The 23,204-nt window shown below is 45.5% G+C and overlaps 1 protein-coding gene and 1 long non-coding RNA gene across 23 annotated transcripts in view; one reads left to right on the forward strand and one right to left on the reverse strand.

Annotated features, from left to right (window-relative positions):
• Positions 1-23,204, reverse strand: part of cacna2d3a (calcium channel, voltage-dependent, alpha 2/delta subunit 3a) — a 732,424-nt gene that overhangs the window by 300,951 nt on the left and 408,269 nt on the right. For all 22 annotated transcript variants that reach the window (XR_011358017.1, XR_011358016.1, XR_011358018.1 and 19 more), the window contains one exon: positions 21,567-21,645. Coding sequence is in view for 18 of the 22 variants with exons in the window: in XM_069939674.1 (XP_069795775.1) it covers positions 21,567-21,645 (79 nt within the window). In the remaining 4 variants the exon portion in view is untranslated. The remainder of the gene's footprint in view (positions 1-21,566; positions 21,646-23,204) is intronic.
• On the forward strand, positions 11,402-21,682 carry LOC138764171 (uncharacterized). The gene is made up of 3 exons (XR_011358032.1): positions 11,402-11,459; positions 19,565-19,605; positions 21,548-21,682. It is a non-coding gene; the product is annotated as an uncharacterized lncRNA (long non-coding RNA).

A 23,204-nucleotide genomic window follows, 5' to 3' on the forward strand; every position in this document is an offset into this window, starting at 1 on the left:
AGCTGTGCGTCGTTGGAGACATTACCTCACTGGGAGGCGCTTTACACTGTTGACTGATCAACGCGTGGTCTCCTTCATGTTCAGCAACACCCAGCGTGGTAAGATAAAAAAACAACAAAATCGCCAGATGGAGAATCGAACTCTCCACCTTTAACTATGACATCCTGTACCGGCCTGGTAAGCTCAACGACCAGATTGACGTGCTCTCCAGGGGGACGTGCGCCAGCATACAGATGGACAGACTACAGAAACTCCATGAGGCGCTCTGTCAGCCAGGGGTCACTAGGTTTGCCCACTTTGTGAAGGCGCGCAACCTACCCTACACAGTCGAGGAGATCTGCTCCATGACCCGAGCCTGTTCGGTGTGCACGGAATGCAAGCCCCAATTCTTCCGTCCAGATCACTCCCACGTTATCAAAGCCACCCGCCCCTTCGAGCGTCTTAGCGTAGACTTTAAGGGGCCCCTACCGTCGACCAACCGTAATAACTACATCCTTACGGCCATCGACGAGTACTCCTGCTTCCCGTTCACTGTGCCCTGCCCAGACACCACTGCCACTTCAGTGATAAAGGCCCTTCACAGTATTTTCGCCATTTTCGGGTACCCCAATTCCATCCACAGTGATAGGGGGTCCTCATTCATGAGCGCAGAGCTGCAACAGTACCTTCTGGAGTGTGGTATCGCTTCAAGCAGGACCACCATCTATAACCCACGCGGTAACGGCCAGGTCGAGAGGGAGAATGCCACCATATGGAGAGCGGTTACACTGGCTCTCCGGTCTAAAGGTCTCCCCATCTCTCACTGGCAGGAGGTTCTCACTAGTGCCTTACACTCCATCCGCTCCCTCCTATGTACCGCAACAAATGCCACCCCCCACGAAAGGATGTTCCTTTTCCTGAGGAAATCCGAATCAGGAACCACTGTACCGGCATGGCTCACCGTCCCTGGCCCTGTCCTTTTGCAACGCCACGTCCGGCACACAAAGAATGACCCCTTGGTCGACCGAGTGACTCTACTCCACGCGAACCGGCATTACGCCTACATTGAGTTCCCAGACAGGTGGGAGGACACAGTTTTGATGCGGGACCTAGCTCAGGACGCGGTAGACCCAGAAAACCCCCCGACCCAACCTTCTCCAACTCTTTATTCCCCAGGCCCCGTGCCGCAACAGAAGGACCAACAGCACCCCAACAACCCGGGCCACCTGCCAACAACACGACTGGGGAAATAAGCGAAGGAGCGGTCGCACCCGACGAGCCCGCTGGCAACACCACTCCAACGACCCCAATCCCGCACCACGGCAGTCACGCCGGATGGTCAGACCCCCTAACCGCTACAGTCCTTAACCTAGCCCTTCCTTTCATTCTCTCCCTCATTTTTTTTGTGTTTTTTTTTCCAGGGTCTGTTCTCCAAGAAGGGGTGAATGTGATAGTACAGATCTATCACCAATGTATATAGTATATATAGTTACAGCATCTAGACTGTGCTTACAGCGATTGGCTGAGAGCTAAGCCACGCCTACTGTCTGGGCCTTAAAGGGTTGTGTCCCTAGCCAGGTCGGATCATTCCGGACTGATCGGCCACCTGTGAAGAGCTCCTGTCTTTTGCTAATAAAAGCCTTGGTTTGGATCAACAAGCCTTTGATTATTTCAACGAGCTCTACACACTGTCAATTTTAGAAAATATCCTGGCCCCATGAAGATTAATTGTAAAGTCCTGTACATTGGACACAGGGTAGTGACCTGCAGTGGTAGCATCGTTGAGATGCCTGTAATTCCCACGAGGTCTCCAGCTTCCCGTGGCTTTGGGAACCATATGTAGCAGGCTATCAGACCTGCGTATGATTCCAAGTTCCTCCATTTTGTGGAACTCTTGTTTTGCAAACCGCAAGTTGTCGGGCAGCAGGCATCGGGCTCGGGCATGTAGAGGAGGTCCTTGGGTGAGGAGAAGGTGTGCGATGCCATGTTTAGGCGTGACAGTGGAGAACTGGGGAGTGACAATGTCCGTAAACTCTACAAGTTTGGCAAATTTGTTGTTCAAGTACTCCACGACGTACAGGTGCGGGGCGGGTAGTTCGGCTTGTCCAAGGCAGAAAGTCTGGAACGTTGTGGTGTTCACAGTCCAGTGCCCTGTGAATTCCATCATCAGTGAGTGGGCTCAGAGGAAGTCGGCACCCAGAAACGGCCAGGACACAGCTCCAAAAATTAACTTCCATGTTGTAATGCACATCGAAAGAACCAAAGACTTGTTGATCCAAACCAAGGCTTTTATTACTAAAAGACTGGAGCATATCACAAATAGGTCGACCAGTCCAGAATTACCTGGTCTGGCTAGGAGCAATCCTTTAAGACCTGCCAGTAGGTGTGGCTTCACTCTCAGCCAATCACAGTCATCCTACACTACCATCTGTACATATGTACATATACACATTGGTGATAGAATCTGTACTATCACATTCACCCCTTCTTTGAGAACCGACCCAGGGTCGATGGAGGTTAAGGGCTGTACCGGTCAGCGGGCATGACCATCCGGCATGACGGCCATGGCGCCGGGATTGGGGTCACCGGATGCGGCCACTGCTTCGCTCAATTCCGCAATGGCATTGTCGGCAGACTGGCTTGAGCTGGTGGGGTGGTGCTGGTCCCTCTGTTCAAGCACATGACCTGGAGGAGAAGGGATAGGAGGAGGTTGGGTAAAAGGCACTGCTACGCCTGATCCGGCTTGGGCTAGGTCCCTTACTGAGACTGTGTCCTCCTATCCATCCGGGTACTCAACGTAGGCATAATGTGGGTTGGCATGGAGAAGAGTCACTCGGTCAACCAAGGGGTTATTCTTAGAGTACCGGATGTGGCGTCATAAAAGGACTGGACCGGGAACCATGAGCCATGCCGGTATGGTCGTACCCAACTCGGATTTCCTCAGGAAAGAGAACATCCTTTCATGGGGTGGCATTGGTTGCCATGCATAGGAGAGAGCGGATAAAGTGTAGGGCACTAGTGAGCACATTCTGCCAGTGAGAGGTGGGGAGAACCTTTGGACCAGAGGGCAAGCGTAACCGCTTTCTAGACGGTGGCATTCTCTCTTTCGACTTGCCCATTGCCGTGTGGGTTATAGCTGGTGGTCCTGCTTGAAGCAATACCACACTCCAGAAGGTACTGCCGCAGTTCTGCGCTCATAAATGAGGACCCCATGTCACTGTGGATGTAATCAGCGTACCGGAAGATGGCGAAGATGCTGTGCAGGGCCTCTATAACTGAGGAGGCAGTCATGTCCAAGCAGGGCACAGCAAACGGGAAGCTGGAGAACTCGACAATGGCTGTAAGTATGTAGGTGTTACAGTTGGTCGACGGTAGTGGCCCCTTGAAGTCTACGATGAGACGCTGAAATTGACGGGTGGCTTTGATGACTTGGGTGTTCTCTGGACGGAAGAAGTGGGGCTTGCACTCAGCGCTCACTGGGCAGGCTTGGGTCATGGAGCAATTCTCCTCAACCGTGTAGGGCAGGTTGTGAGATTTGACAAAGTGCGCACCCCTGGATGACAGAGCTCCTCGTGGAGTTTCTGCAGCCTGTCCAGTTGCATTTTGGCGCAAGTCTCTCTGGAGAGCACATCTGGCGGGTTGTTGAGTTTACCTGGCCGATGCAGTATCTCATAATTAAAGGTGGAGAGCTCGATTCTCCACCTTGCGATTTTGTCATTCTTGATCATACCTCGCTGTGTATTGCTAAACATGAAGGAGACCCCGCGTTGGTCAGTCAGCAGTGTAAAGCGCCTGCCAGTGAGGTAGTGTCTCCAACGACGTACTGCCTCGACTATAGCCTGGGCCTTCTTCTCGACAGAGGAATGTTGGCTCTCAGGACCCTGGAGGTTTCTGGAGAAGAAGGCTACCTGGTTCAAAGTGGCTGCCAGTGCAAAGTCAGATGCATCGCTTTCGACTTGGAACGGAATGGACTCGTCGATGGCGTGCAGCATTGCAGCAGCGATGTCCGATTTGATGCGGTTGAAGGCCGCTCTGGCTTCGGTTAACAGGGGAAGGAGGTGGTCTTGATGAGTGGCCGTACCTTGTCGGCATAGTGTGGAACCCATTGGGCATAGTAACAGAAAAAACCCAGGCAGCGCAAGTCCATGAGGGGACACATGTGGTCAGGGTCCGGCATGACCACCCCGTTCTCCACCACACAACCCAGAATTGCAAGCCGAGTGGTCTCGAAGACACACTTGTCGAAATTGTAGGTCAAGTGCAGCCGAGTTGCAGTCTGAAAAAATTTCTCAAAGTTGGCATCATGATCCTCCGTGTCATGGCTGCAGATGGTGACATTGTCCAGATACGGGAAAGTAGCAGTCAGCCCATTCTGGTCCATCATCCGGTCCATTTCCCGCTGGAAGACCGCAACACCATTTGTGACCCAAAGGGTACCCTGAGGAATTGATACAGACACCCATTCACTTTGAAGGTCGTGAAAGGTTGGTCTTCTCAGCGGATCGGGAGCTGATGATAGGCCGAACGTAAGTCAATGGTGGAAAATACATTTTATTGGGTGATCTGATTCACCACATCTGTGATCCGTGAAAAGGGGTACACATCCAGGAGCATGAAGCGGTTGATAGTCTGGCTATAGTCAACCACCATCTGCGGCTTCTCCCCGTTTTTAACAACCACCACCTGGGCCCTCCAGGGACTTGAGCTAGGTTCGATAATGCCCTCATCCAGCAGTCTGCGCACCTCATTTGTGATAAATTTCCTGTGTTCAGAACTATATTGCCGGCTTTTGGTGGCCACAGGCTTCCAGCCAGGGGTGAGATTTGCGAAAAGTGCTGGCAGAGCAACTCGGAGGGTGGAGAGACTTCAGGTGAGGCCCCGGGGGTGGGTGGCTCTGGCTTCCGCTGGCAGGAGGTTCCTGGGGTGGAGTGGTTACAGAGAGCGGAGTGTGAGGCCCCCCAAAGTGCAGGGAAATGGTTTGAAATTGGCACTGAAAATCCAGTCCCAGCAAAGTAGGGCGCACAATTGGGGAAGGACTAATAGTTTGAATCTGTGAACGTGATGCCCTGGATTTTCAGGGTTGCCACACAGTACCCCTTTATCCCAGTCGAGAGCGATCTGGTCGCCAATGAAATTCTCTGTGTAGTGGGGAGAATAGCTAGTCCGCAACGGTGGGCCAGGTCTGGGCAGATAAAACTGTCAGTTGATCCCAAGTCGAATAAGGAAGTGGTATAGTGTCCATGCACTTTAATCAATTCCATTGCTTTTGTGAGGGGTTGGGGGAAGTCCTGGTGGAGGGATACTGATGCAGAGACTTGTAATGTAGACAGTGGAGACCTGCGTGATGATATCACGCAAACAGTGGGGCCTGGAAAAATAGTGTCAGGGAGGTGGTGTTGCTGCCTGCAGCCAAAATGTTGGGGGTCGCTGCTTGCCATCGGCAGTGGGGCAGTCAGTGGTGGGGGCGGTCAGTGGTCGCAGGTCCCCGGTCAGCAGCTTCGGCAGGTACCGGGTCGGCAGGTCCCAGGTCAGTGGCAGTGGCGGGTCCCCAGTCAACGGCGGCTCCCTGGTCGGTTGTGATGGCAGGTCCCTGGTTGGCGGGCGTTGAGGTCAGGGCTGAACGTTAGGGTGAACGTCATCGCGGCGAGGGTGGGTTGTGCCTTGCGCTCTCGGCATTTGCCCCGTGACATCAAGCGCTGCTGCACAGTGGAGTCCTCACTCTCATTGGACGAGAGCTCTGAGGAAGAAGTGTTTGAAATTGAGAGTGGCGATTTGGCTTCACACAAGGCACTGTGTTTGACGGTGGCCATTTTGGAGTGACAGACTACAGCAGAGTGGCCATTTTTAAAGCACTTCTGGCATCTGGCGTTTCTCACCCGGTACTGGGACCTGCTGTGCTTGTTCTTCCAGCAGAAGTAACACTTTGGGGTTGCATCAGGCAGCGTAGCAGCAGTAGTAGGGGAGAGGGAGGGCATCTTACTTACATCAGAGTTTGGGGTCCAGCCCCAAGAGTACATGTCCATATTTAAGATTGCAGCCTCCATCGTCTCTGTGATCCAGATCACGTCCTCTAGGTTTTCTCCCCCGTGCTCTCGCAGGCGCTGCCTCACCTCATTCGATCAAACCCTGGCCACATTGGCATCCCGAATGAGATTGTCTGTGGTCTCCGCAGCAGTTCAGTCTGTGCATGCACAGTCCCTGCCCATTGCCCTTAGTGCCTGAATATAAGCTTTACAGGACTCACCGGGCTGTTGCCTCCTTGTAGCGAGTTTGTACCGAGCATAGACACTGTTCACTGGTCGCTTGTAGAGCCCTTTCAGCACCTTCATAGTATGTGGTCGCGTCCTGGACACTCTGGTAGACTCTCGGGGACACCATAGTCATCAATATTAGTAGTCAATGGCTGTCCTCTATCATGGCAGGATCAGAGATCTGTAAGTATGTTTCGAAGCACCTCACCCAGTGCTTAAAGTCATTCGAGGCTGTAGCTGACTGTGGATTTATGTCGAGGCATTCCACCGTAGCATATGCTCCATCCCTTCAAAATTTTTTAGTTAATAAAATTGTAATGCGCGTCGAAAGAACCAAAGACTTGTTGATCCAAACCAAGGCTTTTATTAACTAAAAGACTGGAGCATATCACAAGTAGGTCGACCAGTCCAGAATGACCTGGTCTGGCTTGGAGCAATCCTTTAAGACCTGCCAGTAGGTGTGGCTACACTCTCAGCCATTCACAGTCATCCTACACTACCATCTGTACATATACACATTGGTGATAGAATCTGTACTATCACACATGTGAACTTGTTGTCGCCAAATTTAAGGGGTATCATCCATGTGCTGTACGTACGAATCAAACTGTTATTCATCACAGTTGAGTGCTGGACCCATGCTCCTGATACAGGTGTCAATGCCTGAAGGAGGAAGGATACTAACCTTCACACCTGTGTTGACTAAAAATTTGCGCTGGGAGAGTTCATCCCAGATGGAGAGTAGGCTGTTACAATGGCCAGCCACTGTAGCCATTAGTGACTACTGGCCATGGCATTTTCCCAGAAAAGTACAAGGGTATCGGCAGCAGCGACCTCCAGAACACCAGTGTTGATGGTAAAAGCACCAAGTGTTGTCATGGAGTCATGCTTGTCCAGGGAAATGTGTGGCCTCATCACTGGTACTCGTGAAGCCTGGACCTTGGGGTGTGATGCAGCACTAATTTCTGTGGGCCTTGTGCCTTACTGTTTCACATGCCACAGAATGTCTGCATGGGCGGCCACTGTTCAAAGGCTATCAAAATCCTCGTCAGCCAACATGAGGCAAATATCTTCTGGAATATGCTCTAAAAACAACAGCTCGAAGAGCAAGCAAGGCCCATGCCTGTGTGCCAGTGCCAATGTTGTTTATCAACTCCAAAGGGGCGTGGACCCCCAGGCCATCGATATGAAGGAGCCGTGCAGACCATAAATCTGGATAAGGAAGGGTTTTAAGGCTTCGTATTTGCCGAGAGATGGTGGATCCCAAAGGAAATCCACTTCTTGACTGGCCATGTCCTGGTCAAGGGCGTTTACCACATGATAATACTTAGTAGTGTCCACTTCTATCTTGTGAATTTGAAACTGTGCTTCAGCCTGATCGAACAAAACTTCAGGTTGAGTGGTCGAAAAGACAGGTAGTTTGAGCAAAACCGTTGCATGGTCCATGTTGGGTCCAAAATCTGTTTGGGGCCCGTCAAGGTCTCTAATGTAACAACTGTGTTGCAGTACGAAAATGAAGAACAAGAAAATGATCAGATGTAGTTGAGTCGAAGTTCAGTAAAAGTCATTCACTCAGTCACCTGCAGCTTTTGAACACGCTGCACATTCAAAATGATGTCATCACATTGTGAGATTATGACATCACTCAGAACCTTCCAAGCCTCTTCAATTAAGCCTCTGGTGAGCTGCCACAGTATCTATAAACTGATTTGATGTCTTCAGCATTCCCTTTTGTTTCAGATTTACAGACTCTCTCCCTCTATTTCACTCTCTCTCTCCCCTTCCTCCCCTCCTCCTCTCTCTCCATCCACCTCCCTCTCTCTCCCATCTACCACCCCTAGCTCTCCCATCTACCTCCCTTCACTCTCTCCTCTTTCTCCTCTCTTTGCCCTCCTTTCTCCCCATTCCAAAATCCCTTCCTCTCCCTCTCTCCTCTCCCCCTTTTTTCTCACCCTTTATCTCCCTTCTCTACCCCTCCTCTCACTCTCCCCTCTCCCTCCTTTCACTCTCCCTCCTTTCACATTCATTCTCCTACATATTTCTGCTCGAGAGAACTAAACTCCTTCACTACATTGTCTCAGCATACATCACCATTCTGTCTCCCTTGGCCATTACTCTATCACCATCATTCACTTTGTTCTATCATCTCCTTACCCTGTTCTGAAACCTAAAATATCTCCCATTTCCAACTCTTCAATAACCTGCTGCATTAACTTCATTTCCTGCTCCACTCATATTGCCTGAATAGTACGACAATGTTCTGTTTACTGTGACAGAGTATTTTGAGGTGATTTGGGAGGAATTGCTAGAGCAGCTTGCACACACACATTTTAAAAACACAGAATATTTGCAGGACTTTTGTCCAGTGCTTTTTGCAGAAAGCAACAAAGTTGCAACAGCTTGCCTGGGAGAACGTGTTATTTTTGCAGGCAGGCCAGATCACCTTTGCTCTCAGAGAGGAAGGGAGTGAGAGAGAAGGAGTCACAGAAATCAGTTCCAGGGGGACAAGCTGGCAAACTTTGAAAGGCTGCCTGGTCAAAGGAGAAGACTGGTGGGCTGAAAGATGACCTGAAAGAAAGAGGATCATCTGGAGAACCCTGAAGGGGGCAAGTTTCGTCAGCAAGACTGATTGAGAAGGAATCAGTTGTGGATGTCCTGGAAAAGGAATCTCTCTCTGAAAACCAGCAAGAACCCTCCTGAGTGGTAACCATTTGCCTTTTTAAGCACCAAAGACTGGTGAACTTTGTTAATGCTAACTTCTGTGCACAGTACCAGAATTGCCTGCAACCAGTGAGATTGGACTGTGATCCAAAGAACTTTTCTTATTTTAAATATACATTACACACACCTGCGCTTAGTATTAGAGGGGGGATTAAGTGGGTTAGGTAGGTTAAGTAAGTAGGTTAAGGAATAAGTTAAATTTTAATTCTGTTTTTTTGTTAATTAAAAACTACTTTTGTTTAAGTAACCCTGTTTTGTGGTGCATATCTATTGCTGCTGGATTTTGGGGTCCTCTGGATTTATAGACTCTTTTTACATTTTGAAAGCTATATTCTTAAAATAAAATAAATGGTTATCATTATAAAATATATTTTCAACAGAGTTTTTACTGTGTAAAACAAAACATATTTTCTGGGTAGGATTCAGGGGCAGCATTTCATTTAATACGAGATAAATTACAAATTTCAAACACTTTTGTTTCTCTTTCTTCCATTGCTGATCCCAGATTTCTAATTTCTCTTTGGCTCATTGTTATTAACATAATTTTTAAAAAAACACTGCGGCTTCCATTTTAATTGAGAGGCAAGCCTCAGCTTAGCACTGTACCAACATAAACTCCTTGCTTCATTTAAATCAACCATCAGTGAGAAATTTCAGTTCTAGGATAAATTTGAGAAGAGGTGATGAGAAGTGTGCGATCGCCATTAGAAGAGTGTATCTCTTCTCCATGTGCCTCTTTGGGGCCCTCTCCTGGGGCAGCCAATCCTTCTGCTAGCAGATAATAGAATATGCCTGCTGAAAGCCAAATGATCATATCAAACCTGAAATAGTATATTCCCATGGTCCCTTGGCCTAGTTAGAAGTAGGTGTTATGATAATAGCTGAAGCAAAGCTAGCAAAGAACACGGAAGCATTAAACTGCTTCCCTCGTCTCCACGACCCATTCTTGTTGACCACAGAGAGTTACAATTAGGGTTTATTTCTTTTTTTTTTAAATCGCAATAGAGAGATTCCTTTATTGTCATGTAATAGCAGAGAACATGTAATATTACATGAAATTGTTTTCTGCCTGCCATAAGGCAGACAAAGCATTGCCATTAGTTTCGCCGGGCACCACTTACAGTAAGAGAGAAAGATAAGCAAAAGAGAGTCCCTTCAGTGAGTTTCCCTGGATTCAGTTCTAATGCTCCCACAGCTTCTGCAACTGCACAGACTCTTGTTCGATTCATCAGCAAACTCGCATTCCAGATCCAAACCTCTGCCATGATCAGGAAGCCTTCGGTGCCCCAGACCCTTCAGGAGTCTTTCTTGTCCTCAGCCCGCTCTCAAATCCCGGCTCCCATGTGCCAGTTTCATGCAGCCCATGTATGTTCCCTGTCAGCAAATCGCCCACAGCCTGTGTGAGTCCCTGGGCTGCTAGCCCCTCGCTGATCTGCTGTCATGGCCACCTTCTGTAGGGTCATCTTTGCTGCTTCTCCTTCTCAGTGGGGAGTGTTCTTCCTGTTTCTAATGCCTGCACCAGTCCACTGCTCCCATGGAGTCTGCAACCACTCGTGGTTCCTGCCAAGCACAGATGCCACCATTTTGGGCCCAGACCTGTGCTGTGACAAAATTTTACTCACAAACATCATTGGCTCCTTTAACAGGCCATTAAAGCCTGTGCAGAGCTATCGGCTTTAGAACCAGGCAGTTGGACCCTTTGGAGCAGCGCTGTGTCTCCCCTCTCCTCCCTCCCATGTTGAAATGATTTCAGGAACCATGGACTTCATTTATGTAGGTAAGGGAGTGAAGTTGTGTTGTCCTCATTGAAACAGACCAGGTTGTGTGGACCAGTTCAATGTAAAATGTCCCTTGGAAAAATAGTTAAGAACCAAGGGACACAGAAAACAGGTAATTGGATTTTGGGAGTTTTTCTGGATAAAAACTAAATTTTCATAACAATTAATTATTCCCAATAAACTTACATGATCCTATTTATGATAATATGCCATTTAAGATTGTTAAAGAGTATTTTACTTATTTAGGTGTTAAAAATCACGAGGAAATTTAAGGATTTGTTTAAATTTCTCCTTTATTAGATTTTGGGAAACAATCTTTTACCAGATGGTCCCCATTGGCTTTGTCTTTGGTTGGTCATATTAATACTACTAAGGTAATAATATTACCCAAATTTTTTATATCTGCATCTAGCTGTCCCAGTTTTTATTCTGAAATCTTACTTTGACAATATTGATTCAAAGATTTCATCTTGTATTTGGAATGGGAAGGTGGCCAGATTGAATAAGCTTCACTTACAGAAACCCAAAAAGGATGGTGGTCTGGCCTTCCTGAATTTGGGATTTTACTATTAGACAGTTAATATTCGCTGAATGATTTTTTTTTGGATTTATTACTTTGATAAATTTGATCACCCACTCTGGGTAGATTTGGAATTGAAATCTGTCAAGAATTATTCCTTAGATTCTTTATTTCAGGGCCAGCATTACCTTTTAGACCATCTTAAGATCAGTAAGTATATTTCCAATCCAATGATTAAATATTCTTTATGTATTTGGTTACAAATTCAAAGGATTTTTAGACTAAAAAAATTTGCCTTGACCAATATATATTTTAATTATATATATTTTTTTTTTACACCATCTACTCTTGACCAAACTGTGGTAAACCACTGTATTTTTGTCTGGGCACACCTATTGGCCAACTGTACCTTGGATCATCCCACAGCTCCTGAATAAAGGTGAATGTCCTTCAGCCCCCTCCTTATTTCAGGAGAAATGACCAGCAGGGATGTGCCTTCAATCTACTGTGAATAAGAGCCTATTAGTTTTTCTCAACTTCAATCTTATGAGCATTGAAGGTGCATCAATTTCATTCGCAATAGTCTTAACAATGGAGCAGATCCTGACGGCAGAGAAAGTGCAAATCGACGCTCAATTGCCCGAGGCATCTACCAACTTTGAACTCTGGCTGCGCTGTTTTGAAGCATCATCAGCCATTGTTCGGTCGGAGACCAACAAATTACAGGCACTGCCCTCCCACGTCGGACCCCTGGTGTACTCGATGATTAGGGACACAGTGTCATATCTGGAGGCAACTGACATATTGAAAGGCCAGTGCCTGAGAAAGGTCAATGAGGTCTATGTCAGACTCCTCCTAGTGACCTGAAAGCAGTGACCCAGGGAGTCAAATGCTGAGTACCTCTGGGCCATGCCAAACCTCGAATGGGTCTGTGAATGCAAGGCTGTGACAGCAGCGGAGTATGTGGAGGTCCGATGTCGCAGGGATCAGGTCCAATTACATCCGTCAAAGACTAATAGAGCAAGGTGAGCTCCGTCTGCAGAGAGCAAGCACACAGGAGGTGAGCCTTCAGAACATGGAGGCCTACTCAACCGACAATGCAGCCACCTCGTGGTTTGCCCCGGGCACCACCAACTTGAGACATCCTGCCACCGCCATGTTCTGCCAGTGATCCAACCACAGCAGCTATATGCCATGAGCACCTAACACTGCTACCACCATGTCCAGCCAGCAACCCAACCACTGCCACTGTAATCCGCGAGCACCTGAATTGTGGCACCCAAGAAAGTGCTGCCCAGCGAAAAACGTAGTCTGCTCCAGCTGCAGGAAGAAAGGGCACTATCCTAAGGTGTGCAGATCAAAACCACCCCTCCCTAGCAGCGCCGCATGTGGGCCATGGGGGCCGGCATCTTGAATGTCGCCATTCCTGGAAACTAATGGCATCACATGTGAGTCATGAGGGCCTCCATCTTGGATGCAATCTTTGAGATCCAGCAGGCTGCCACCTTGGACGTTGCCATCTCGCAACTCAACATTCAAACTCTCTGACGCAGCGACAAGCAGCAATCCAACACTGACTTCATCACACTTGACCAGAGCAGTCCCGATCTATTGCCAGATCAATGATGGACATTCAGGTAAATGGCCACATGATGAGTTGTCTGTTCGATAGTGAATGAATTGAGAGCTCCATCCACCCTGAAATGGTGCAGTGCTACTCCCTCATTGTAAGGCCAGTAAGCCAAAAACTCTCTTTGGCCTCAAGATCACATACGATGGATGTCCGCAGCTCCTGTGTAGCAACTCTAACCATGCAGGGTTCAGACTATAAAAGCTTTAAACTTTAGATGATGTCACAGCTCTGTGCTGCCATGTGACTGGGAACAGACTTTCAATGTCACCTTAAAAGCAAGACGATGAAGTACAATTGGCCCCATCAACCCCTCATTGTCTGTAACCAGCAGTTTTTAAATCACCCACTGCACTCCATCGAACCTTCAGCCTCCTTATCCACCACACACAGTTAAAAATCTGACCGCCCATCATACATGACCTGCAGATTCTCCACGCTCAAAATCATCCCTCCACTGCTGTTCGTCAACATTTCCCCTGACTGTAAACCCATTGCCACCAAAAGTACGTGGTAGAGTGCTGCAAACAGGGCCTTCATTAGGGCAGAAGTGCAGCGACTTCACAACGAGGGGATCATTGAGGCTAGCACCAGTCCTGGGAGAGCACGAGTGGTGGTAGTGAGGAATGGGGAGAAAAGCAGGATGGTCATTGACTACAGTCAGACAATTAACAGGTACACACAACTGGACACATACTCCCTTCCCTATATGATGAACCAAATCGCACAACATCGGGTCTTCTCTACCATTGACCTAAACTCTGCATACCATTAGCTCCCCATCTGCCCGGAGGATCACCGACATACTGGGATCGAGGTGGACAGCAGCCTATATCATTTCCCGAAAGCCCCCTTCGGCATCACCAACAGGGTCTCGGTCTTCCAATGGGAAATGGACCACATGGTAGATTAGTACCAGCTGCAGGCCATATTTCCATACCTCAGCAATCAAGACCTTGCAGGATCATGATGCCAATCCTCAAAAATTCCTCCACACCGCCGAACTCCTTAACGTCATGTACAATAAGGCTAAGTGCATATTTCGCACAACCCACCTAGCCATCCTTGGCTGTGTCATTGAGAACGGAGTCATTGGTCCCCCGACCCCGACCACATGCACCAACTCCTGGAACTCCCCCTCCCTCACAGCCTCAACACCCTGAAAAGGTGCCTTGACTTTTTTTCTTACTATGTCCAGTGGGTCCCCAACTATGCAGACAAGGCCCGCCCCTCATTAAATCCACCTCTTTTCCCTTAATGCTAGAGGCCCATCAAGGTAGACATTGCCAAAGCCACGATGCACGTTGTCAATTAATCCATCCTGTTCCAGATGGAGAATGATGCGTCAGACTTCGCTCTGGCTGTCATACTTAATCAGGCGGGCAGACCCATCACCTTCTTTTTCCGCACTCTCCAAGGCCCCGAAATTTGACACTCCTCTGTTGAGAAGGAGACCCAAACCATTGTCAAGGTGGTACAGCATTGGAGACACTATCTGGCCAGGAAACAATTTATCTTACTAACTGACCACCGTGCAGTTGCATTCATGTTCAATAGCTAGTAATGAGATAAAATCAAGAATGACAAGATATTGAGGTGCCGAATTCAACTTTCCATCTACAATGAAAATATCTTGTACCAGTCTGGGAAACTCAATGAGCTCCCCAGATGCCCTATCCCGCAGAACCTGTGCCTGCGCACAGATCAACCACTTACAAGCCCTCCACAATGATCCCAGAGTCATCAGGTTCTTCCACTTCATCAAAGCCCACAACCTGCCTTACTCCATCGAAGAGATAAGATTGATGACCAAAAGTTGCAGGTCTGCGTGGAGTGAAAACCACACTTCTACTGGCCAGACAGAGTGCAGTTGATAAAGGCCACCCACTCTTTTGAACGTCCGAGTGTCAACTTAAAAGGACCCCTCCCCTTCTCAGAGTGCAATGTATACTTCCTCAACGTCATTGAAGAATGCTCGCATTTTCTGTTTGCCATCCCCTGCCCCGACACGACAGCCACCAATCATCAAGGCCCTACGCAGTCCCTTCACTCTGTTTGGCTTTCCCAGCTATATTCATAGAAACTGGGAGCCTTCATTTGAGTGATGAGCTGGACTAGAAGCTGTTGGCCAGAGGCATCACCACGAGCAGGACTACCAGCTACAACCCCTAGGGGAACGAGCAGGTGGAAAGGGAGAATGCTACAGTCTGGAAGGCTGTTCTCCCAGCCCTGTGGTCTAGGGGCCTACCAGTCACCCACTGGCCAGAGGTCCTTCCTGAAGTGCACCTCTCTATCAGGTCCCTTCTATGTACAGCCACCAAAGCCACACTGCATGAACATATGTTTTCCTTTCCCAGGAAATATGCGACAGGGACAACGCTGCCAGCATGGCTGACGTTCCCAGGGCAGGTCCTACTCTGGAAACATGAGGAGTCACAAGTCTGACCCACTGGTTGAAAGGGTCCACCTCCTTCATGCCAACTCCAATATGCCTATGTGGCGTACCCCAACGGGCATGAAGACACAGTCTCTGTTAGGGACCTGGCACCCACAGGGACTCCAGAGACCATCACTGACTACCTCTCACCCCTCATCACTCACGATACATCAGGGCCACGTCACATTACCTTAACCCCAACAAAATATACACCAGATTCGTCGCCACACACCCACTTCGCCCACTGACACATGAAAAAAGCTGACTGTCCCCCAGCTCCCTCCTCAGTTTGGGACAGTCGACCAGCGGTGATGTGCCTTCATTCTATTGGGAATAAAAGCCTTGTGGCAACGCACATGTTTGTAGTGGTGAACCAGCCCCGCTTATCACACATGGTCAGCAGGGAAGCTGCAGCAGAGATGGCATCACAGGATCTTCTCATCCGGTCAAGACCGGAAGGGAGCGTGTGCGCTTGTGTCATCGTGATGCAAGTGCCGGTACATAAGGGGCAGGACCGGAAATGGCCTCAAAGACTGCAGTGCAGAATTCAAATTAAGCAGTTGGACACTCAAGCTCTAGGCCTGTTGTCTCAGTCTTTTGCTGGGCTCACTCACAACATGTTACACTGGTGACCATGATGAGTCTCCGTGCTCTGAAGACTCAACACAATGGAACCCACAGACGTAGGAACCATTGTGTTGAAGCTGCCAACGTTGTGGTCGAACAGGTCCCACACTTGGTTCGGCCAAGTGAAGGCCAAATTGCACATCAAACAGATAACCTCCAATATGACATCATCAGCTTGTCTGATCAGGAAGATGCCTCACGGGTTGATGACCTCATCCAGGCACCACCAGAGGAAGGTAAATAAATGGCTCTTAAAAATCTCCTCATTAGCACTTACGACCTCTCAGGACTTGGACGGCCTAGGTGCTAGAGTCCATTCCGCCCTCATGGACAAGATGCTCACGCTGTCAGAAGGGCACAAGCCCTGCTTCATGTTCGAGCAGGCTTTCCTCGAGTAAATGTCTGAAGTCATCAGACTCCTGTTGGCCGATGCGGATTTCAGCAACTCACACAAGGGTGCAGCGTGAGCAGAATTTCTCTACCAGTCTAAGTGTGAAGCTATAGACTCAGTCAACCACGTTACATGGCCACTGCCAAGGACAATGCCCAAGTCCTGTCCACCACGTGATCAGGCCCCGCCCTGCCAGAGAGCAGAAAGATCCGAAATGGTGCGTCTACCATCAGCATTGGGGTACGTCAGCACGCAGTTGCTGCCAGCCATGCCAACGACAAGGCCAACTGCCATTAGTGGCTGCAGCGGCTGGCCAACTGAACAGCCTTCTCCACATCTGGGACAGGATCTCAGGCCACAGGTTCCTCATGGACACGAGGGCACAGATAAGTGTCATACCCCCTACAGCGCTCGAGACGCGCAGTGAATCCCATGGCCCTTCCCTGCGTGCTGCCAACAACACCACCATTAAAACCTTTGGCAAGAGGCAAATTCCTGTACGTTTTGGCAACATCACCTTCAGTTGGTCCTTCACACTGGTTTCAGTGGACAAACCCCTATCGAGTGCAGATTTCTAGCAGGCACACTCCCTACTTGTGGACCTCCAGGGCAGATGAATAGTCCATGCTGAGACTTTCCAGACCATGCCCCTCGGCAAGTCCAATGAGCCATCCACCCAACTCGCTTCTGTGAAGACTCCACGTGGCCAGTACAGACACCTGCTCACTAACTTTCCCTCCATTCTGCACCCCCAGTTCATTGCCGTCATGCTGAAGCACGGCATCCAACCCCACATCATGACCATTGGCCCACCATTACATTCATGAGCCCGCCACCTGGCCCCAGACAAACTCAACCTCACCAGGGAATAGTTTAGATGTATGGAAGAGCTTAGCATCGAATGACTCAAAGACATTGTCTCAAACCAAGGCTTTTATTAACAAAAGACTCGAGCGTAGTACATAGAGATAGACCAGTCCAGACTGACCTGGATCTGGTTAGGAGCAGCTCTTTATGACCTGCCGATAGGTGTGGCTATGGCTCTCACCCAATCACTATTACTATATGTAAAAATATACAAATATATACAATGGTGATAGTATCCTGTACTATCACAAGGTTGCAGCGCAGAATTCAAACTAAAGCAGTTGTGATACTCATGCTCTCAGCCTGTTGCCTCAGTCTTTTCGCTCACGACCCTCCACATACTATCAAAGCTTTGCTCAACTTCAGTCTTATGAGTCATTGATGGTGCATCACGAACCTTACTTATTTGTTAAATTAAAGGAACCATCTCTTTGTAGATTTATTTGCTGATGGTGATTTGATGTCTTTTGGACAATTTTCTACTAAATACAAACATTTTTTTAAAAATTTCTACAGATTAGAAATTTCCTGAATATGGTAATGTCAAATTATCCAACATCACAACAAACATATTTACTTGACCCTTTGTTCCAGTTAAACCCCTTTCAGAAGGATTTAATTGGTCCTATTAATACTCTTATATTAAATTTGAGATCAGTCCCCGTGGATAAGATTCAACAAGTATGGGAATCGGAACTTCAACTAACATTATCTTCTGAAACGTGGGGAAGAATCACTAGACTAATTAATACTTCTTCACTTAGTGCACGTCAATCATTAACACAGTTTTAAAAGTTCATAGAGATTATATGTCCAAAGATAAACCAGCTCGCATCTTTCCTATTATGAGCTCTTCTTGTGAGAGATGCAATACTGAGGTGGCTTCATTGACTTGTATGTTTTGGTCATGTACCGTGTCAGAAAAATTTTGGAATTATAGTTTTAAAACTCTATCAATGATACTGGTTATTCAATTACACCCTAACCCCTTAACTACTCTTTTTGGAATCACAGATAGAGGCTGTTTACCTACTTCTACATATTGAGTTTTAGCTTTTTCTACACTATTAGATTGAAGAGCCATTTTACTTCAATGGAAAGACTAATTTTCCTACATTATTTCAACGGCTTTCTCATGTTATGTCTTTCTTAAATCTATAAAAAATATCAGTAGCATTACTTTAGATACAACTACTATATTTGAGGAACCATTTATTGATCACTTTCATGGGATATAACTGGTGTTTTCCTAGGAATTAACTTTTCCTTTCCAGAAGTAATATAATTCTTGCCGTTTTTGTTATCTATAGACAGGATAGGTGTGTGTGTCTGTGTGTGTCTGTCATTGTGTGTGTCTGTCATTGTGTGTGTCTGTCATTGTGTGTGTCTGTCATTGTGTGTGTCTGTCATTGTGTGTGTCTGTCATTGTGTGTGTCTGTCATTGTGTGTGTCTGTCATTGTGTGTGTCTGTCATTGTGTGTGTCTGTCATTGTGTGTGTCTGTCATTGTGTGTGTCTGTCATTGTGTGTCTGTGTGTAGTAGATTAGTTGGTTTTTTATGTATATTTTTATCTGTTTTCTTTGTTCGGAGAATTATTTCTAATATGTCACATTTTGACTGGAATTTATATGATACTTGAATGTATCATTTTAATTGTGTTATTTCTATTCTCCTTATGCTGTGTATATTATGAAATGTTAATATAAAGAAAGAAAACAGGTAATTAAACAAGATTGTCAAGATTTTGAATGCGCTGTCATGGGTATCAATGGAAACTAATTCACTCGTCTTCAAAAGAGAGTTAGAAGGAAAGAATTATCAGGGCCTGAGGTGCAGGATAGGAAAGTGGAACTCTCTGCATTACTCTTGCTGTTTATGGACTCAACAAACCAAATGCCATGTTCTGTGATTCTGAGAATTTGATATAGTTTTCTTCATCGCTCATCAAAGTTGAATCCATTGTCAAATTGCAACGATTGCTTTAGTTATCAGAATTTTCAGTTTTTCATGGGATTTTCAGTCCTTTACAACTGCAACGTCTGCTTAATTTGAGTTTGTGAATTTGAGGAGATGCATGCCACCTAATAGCCAGAGCAGCACCTAATAGGCTGAATACGCTGGAGATTGTCTGATCTCGGAAGCTAAGCAGGCTCCTAGGAACACCAGGTGCTGTAAGTTTCTGTGAGGGGCACTGGACAAAGTGGCAACACTCTGTCTGCCTTACAGTAGACAAAAGTTAAAGAATTTCATGTATGTAACATTCTAAATGTAGTACTGTGTGACAATAATGGAACCTTTACCTGTTACTAATTAAAATGAAGCATGCTAGTTAATTGCTACTTTCACTCTGCCTTGTTCCTTAGACTTATCTAGTGCTGGAGACTACTATATTGGAGGGTTACAGGTATGTATTTTGCCCCCTGAGTAATGTTTTTCAGGTATGCTAGGCAAACTCTTTTGGCACTATTAGGTTGCCCTAAACAGAATTAATTACAACAAATAATTTAATGTAATTCAAATCCTGAGGTTTGCCAATGAATTGCATAATGGGATTTGTTATCGCAGAAAGTGATGGCATGTTTTCAGGGTGAAGAAAATCTCTGCAGTTTTATCTCTACAATTAGCTGAGAGTAAATTAAAACTCTACACTGGGGTAATTCATCAATTTAACTATTTTGCAGCTTTAAATGTTTGAGGAGCAATGTTCAATGTGACAGATACTACATGATGAATATACTGCATGGTTATTCAACTTGTTAATTTGTAATATGTTTGCTCTGTCCTATATAATTCATTAATCTATTGTTTAAATAAGAAAGCACAGAATTAAAAATGGCCATTGTGTCAATGAGGCTATAATTTCCAGATCCCATGCACAAACTACATGAGCAGAAATTTAGCCTAGCCACTTAATCTCTCAAAAGAAGAGACAACAAACTTTCTCTCCCAAATTTTTCCACTCCTCAAACTAATAAATCTAGCAAATTTTGTAAATATCTTTTAGATTTTTCTCACGATGTGTTTTAGAAGCATTTCTTCCTTGGTAATAATATTTGTACAGATTGTTTGCTGCATATGATAAACTGCAGTCAAAACTCTAAACACATTTTTGAATACAATTTTATGTTCTCGGTTTTTTTTCTGAATGGGTAATTTGATTCCAGTGGCAGAATACTCTGACCACTTCTTAAAATTTGCATGAAAAGACGATTATTTTGCTTGGTTATTTTACTAATATTCTGTGGGTTGGCACACAATGATAGGGAATAACAATGGAAAAGAATTACTGTTAAAACAGCATGTTAATTAGACGAAGAAAGGAGCTAAATTTCTGGATATCTGCTTGAATCTATATTGCTCCATGTGCTTCAATTGCATGGCAGAGTTGGCAGCCTAGAACTTGCTTTAAAACTAATTACTAGCTGCGGATTACTTTAATGTATTAAGTGCTCAAATCCATGAGCAGGTCTTGTATACTTGTCTCTAATGCAGGCACTAACACAATAGTTGACCATCAAGGTATTCGACTTTGCATACCTACAGAGAGAAATCATGTCAATGTCATAAGGTGACTGGAAAAAAAAATGCAAAATGAGCAATTTTGTTTAGAGCACTGACAGTACCTTGAGGACATGATAATACAAGACACTTAAAATATTGCAAACCAAATTGGATAATGCTAATAAATATTATATAATAACCTGGATCAAATTTCTTCTTCCACTTGCTAAGTTTTGATTATTTTGATTGGGAAATAACTGATATAAAAATTAATTCAATAATGGGATTTTCATAAAAAATATAGCAATGCAATGTAATATAGCAAAGGTGATCCTTGTGTTATGGGGAGGGAGAGACAGCAGTGGCGTTCCTGAATAATGGTCCATATTGCAGTTTTCTATAATGCAACGCTGCATCATCTGCACATGCTTCAAGAAATGAAAGGTGAATAAAAAATACATTCTGCTTATTCATTTATTTATTTCATTTTTCCTTACGTGAATTCGGTGAGAACAAATGTTATTATTTATCTCAAATTTTTGGGTAGCGATTTGTGAATTCTGCATGGGTGAATTTTCATTACCCACATGGCCATAGCACAATGACCACCTGCACTCCACTTAATATCAGAATTAAGGGAACAAACATTGGACAAGTACAACTATTCAAAGACACATGGTTATCTTTCAAACAATGAAACTCCAATTTCTCACCGAGAAAAAAAAATCTTATTGTTCTGAAGAGTTCCAAGACAAAACACACTAAACTAAGAGATTATTACGTGAAATGGATCCTCTTTCACTTCTGCCATTAGAAAAGTAAAATAATTTGTTTTCAATTTCTAGGTAAATATCAAATACAAACCTTTATTTGCACAAGCCATCCATTTCAGATTTTCAGAAAATACAGCTTCACGTCCAATCAAATAAGCAAATATACGCACCTGGAAAAAAAATTGAAAGCCTCATTAAAGATGTCCCTGTTACATGTAATTGCATTTTGTATATTGTCATACTTACTTGCAGTGTCATTGTGTTCTGAAAATAATTAATTGGAGACTAACCCTGTCTGTTGACAGTGGGTCATAGAAAGCCAGAGCTGCCCAATCTTTCCAAACAGGACTGATGTATTCAGTGATTGAAACTGAGAAATGCAACATCTAGACTTACTGATAGATTACGTCCAAAATGTTCCACTTGATCTGCTGCTGGACTCCAAATGGGACAGAGTCATTGAAATTCCCTGGCATAGTGCATGGACTGAGAGAAAAAGACTGAGAAGGTGATAGAGAAACTTTTTAAAAAAAATCTTGTTATTAAATTATTTTGTTTTAGAAATAATTAAATATATATATATATTTTGCAGGAGGATCTCAGCAGAATGAACAGCATTAGTGGGAGAAAAAACATACTGTCAATATTGCAGGCCAGAACCTTTCATCACTGAGGCCGTGAAGGAGAGGGAGCTGGTATAATGAAGTCAGGGTGAGAGGGGCTGGAACAGGGCCAGTAGGGGATGGTGAACGATGAAGGACAGAAGCAGTTATTGGCAAATGCCAGAGAGAAGCAAGAGAACCAAAGGATGAGGTGGACGAAGATGCATGGTGGGGTGGATGATAGGTAGGGTTAAAGGCTGCCACTGCTCTGTCTCCAATTTTGAAGACAGGATATCTGTACACCAAGCACTGTCTCAATATTGTAAGGTACGACATGGAATTAAGGAACGCCCTCATTATCCAGTCTGGAACTGTCAGTGGTGTTTCGGAGCAAAGGCAACAGGTCAGCACACACCCACATCACATTTTACGTAACAGGTTATTCAGGTGATTATAAACATGGCCAGTGGAATTTATATTTTACATTTTGGCCATGGGATAAGAATAGCCAGAAAAATGCCAGTAAAATTTGGAGCAACATTTTCTAAACAAAAACAGATTTATGTATCCTACGCAGTAAATGCGTCACATTTTAGAAAAGTTGCAATGAAAAATAGCTTCTATGGTTCACCACAATAACATGCATACAAGGCTACCTCAGAATTGACGCCTTTAATTTTCTCATTCCATACTCTTCATGGGTATATTGTGCACATATTTCTCAAAGCTTCCTACTCACTCATTAAATTTCAATATACATTATGCACAGTAAGGCACCCCATGTAAATTGGTTATGCAGCATGGTGCAGGGAAATATTGTACAGACATCAAACGTCAACAACCTTACTGGTAAATTTAGTAAAGACCCATAAATGTACTGAGTTTCAAGAAGGAAACATCTACATGTCGTGGGAGAACTCTAAAGTCTGTTGCCACTGGCCGTGTTTGGGACACTGATTTTAAGAATTAGCTAAAATAGCAGAGATCCTTTCCAGAAGAATATATATGAAAAATTTTCGTGTCTGCTTGGTTGTTATTTTGCAACATTTACTGCAGATTTTTTTTTATTGACTGAATTGAAATTCCTCCTCTGCTACGATGGGATTACAACTCACGTTTCCAAATCA

Source organism: Narcine bancroftii, chromosome 5 (assembly GCF_036971445.1).
Source record: "Narcine bancroftii isolate sNarBan1 chromosome 5, sNarBan1.hap1, whole genome shotgun sequence".
Lineage (NCBI taxonomy): Eukaryota > Metazoa > Chordata > Chondrichthyes > Torpediniformes > Narcinidae > Narcine > Narcine bancroftii.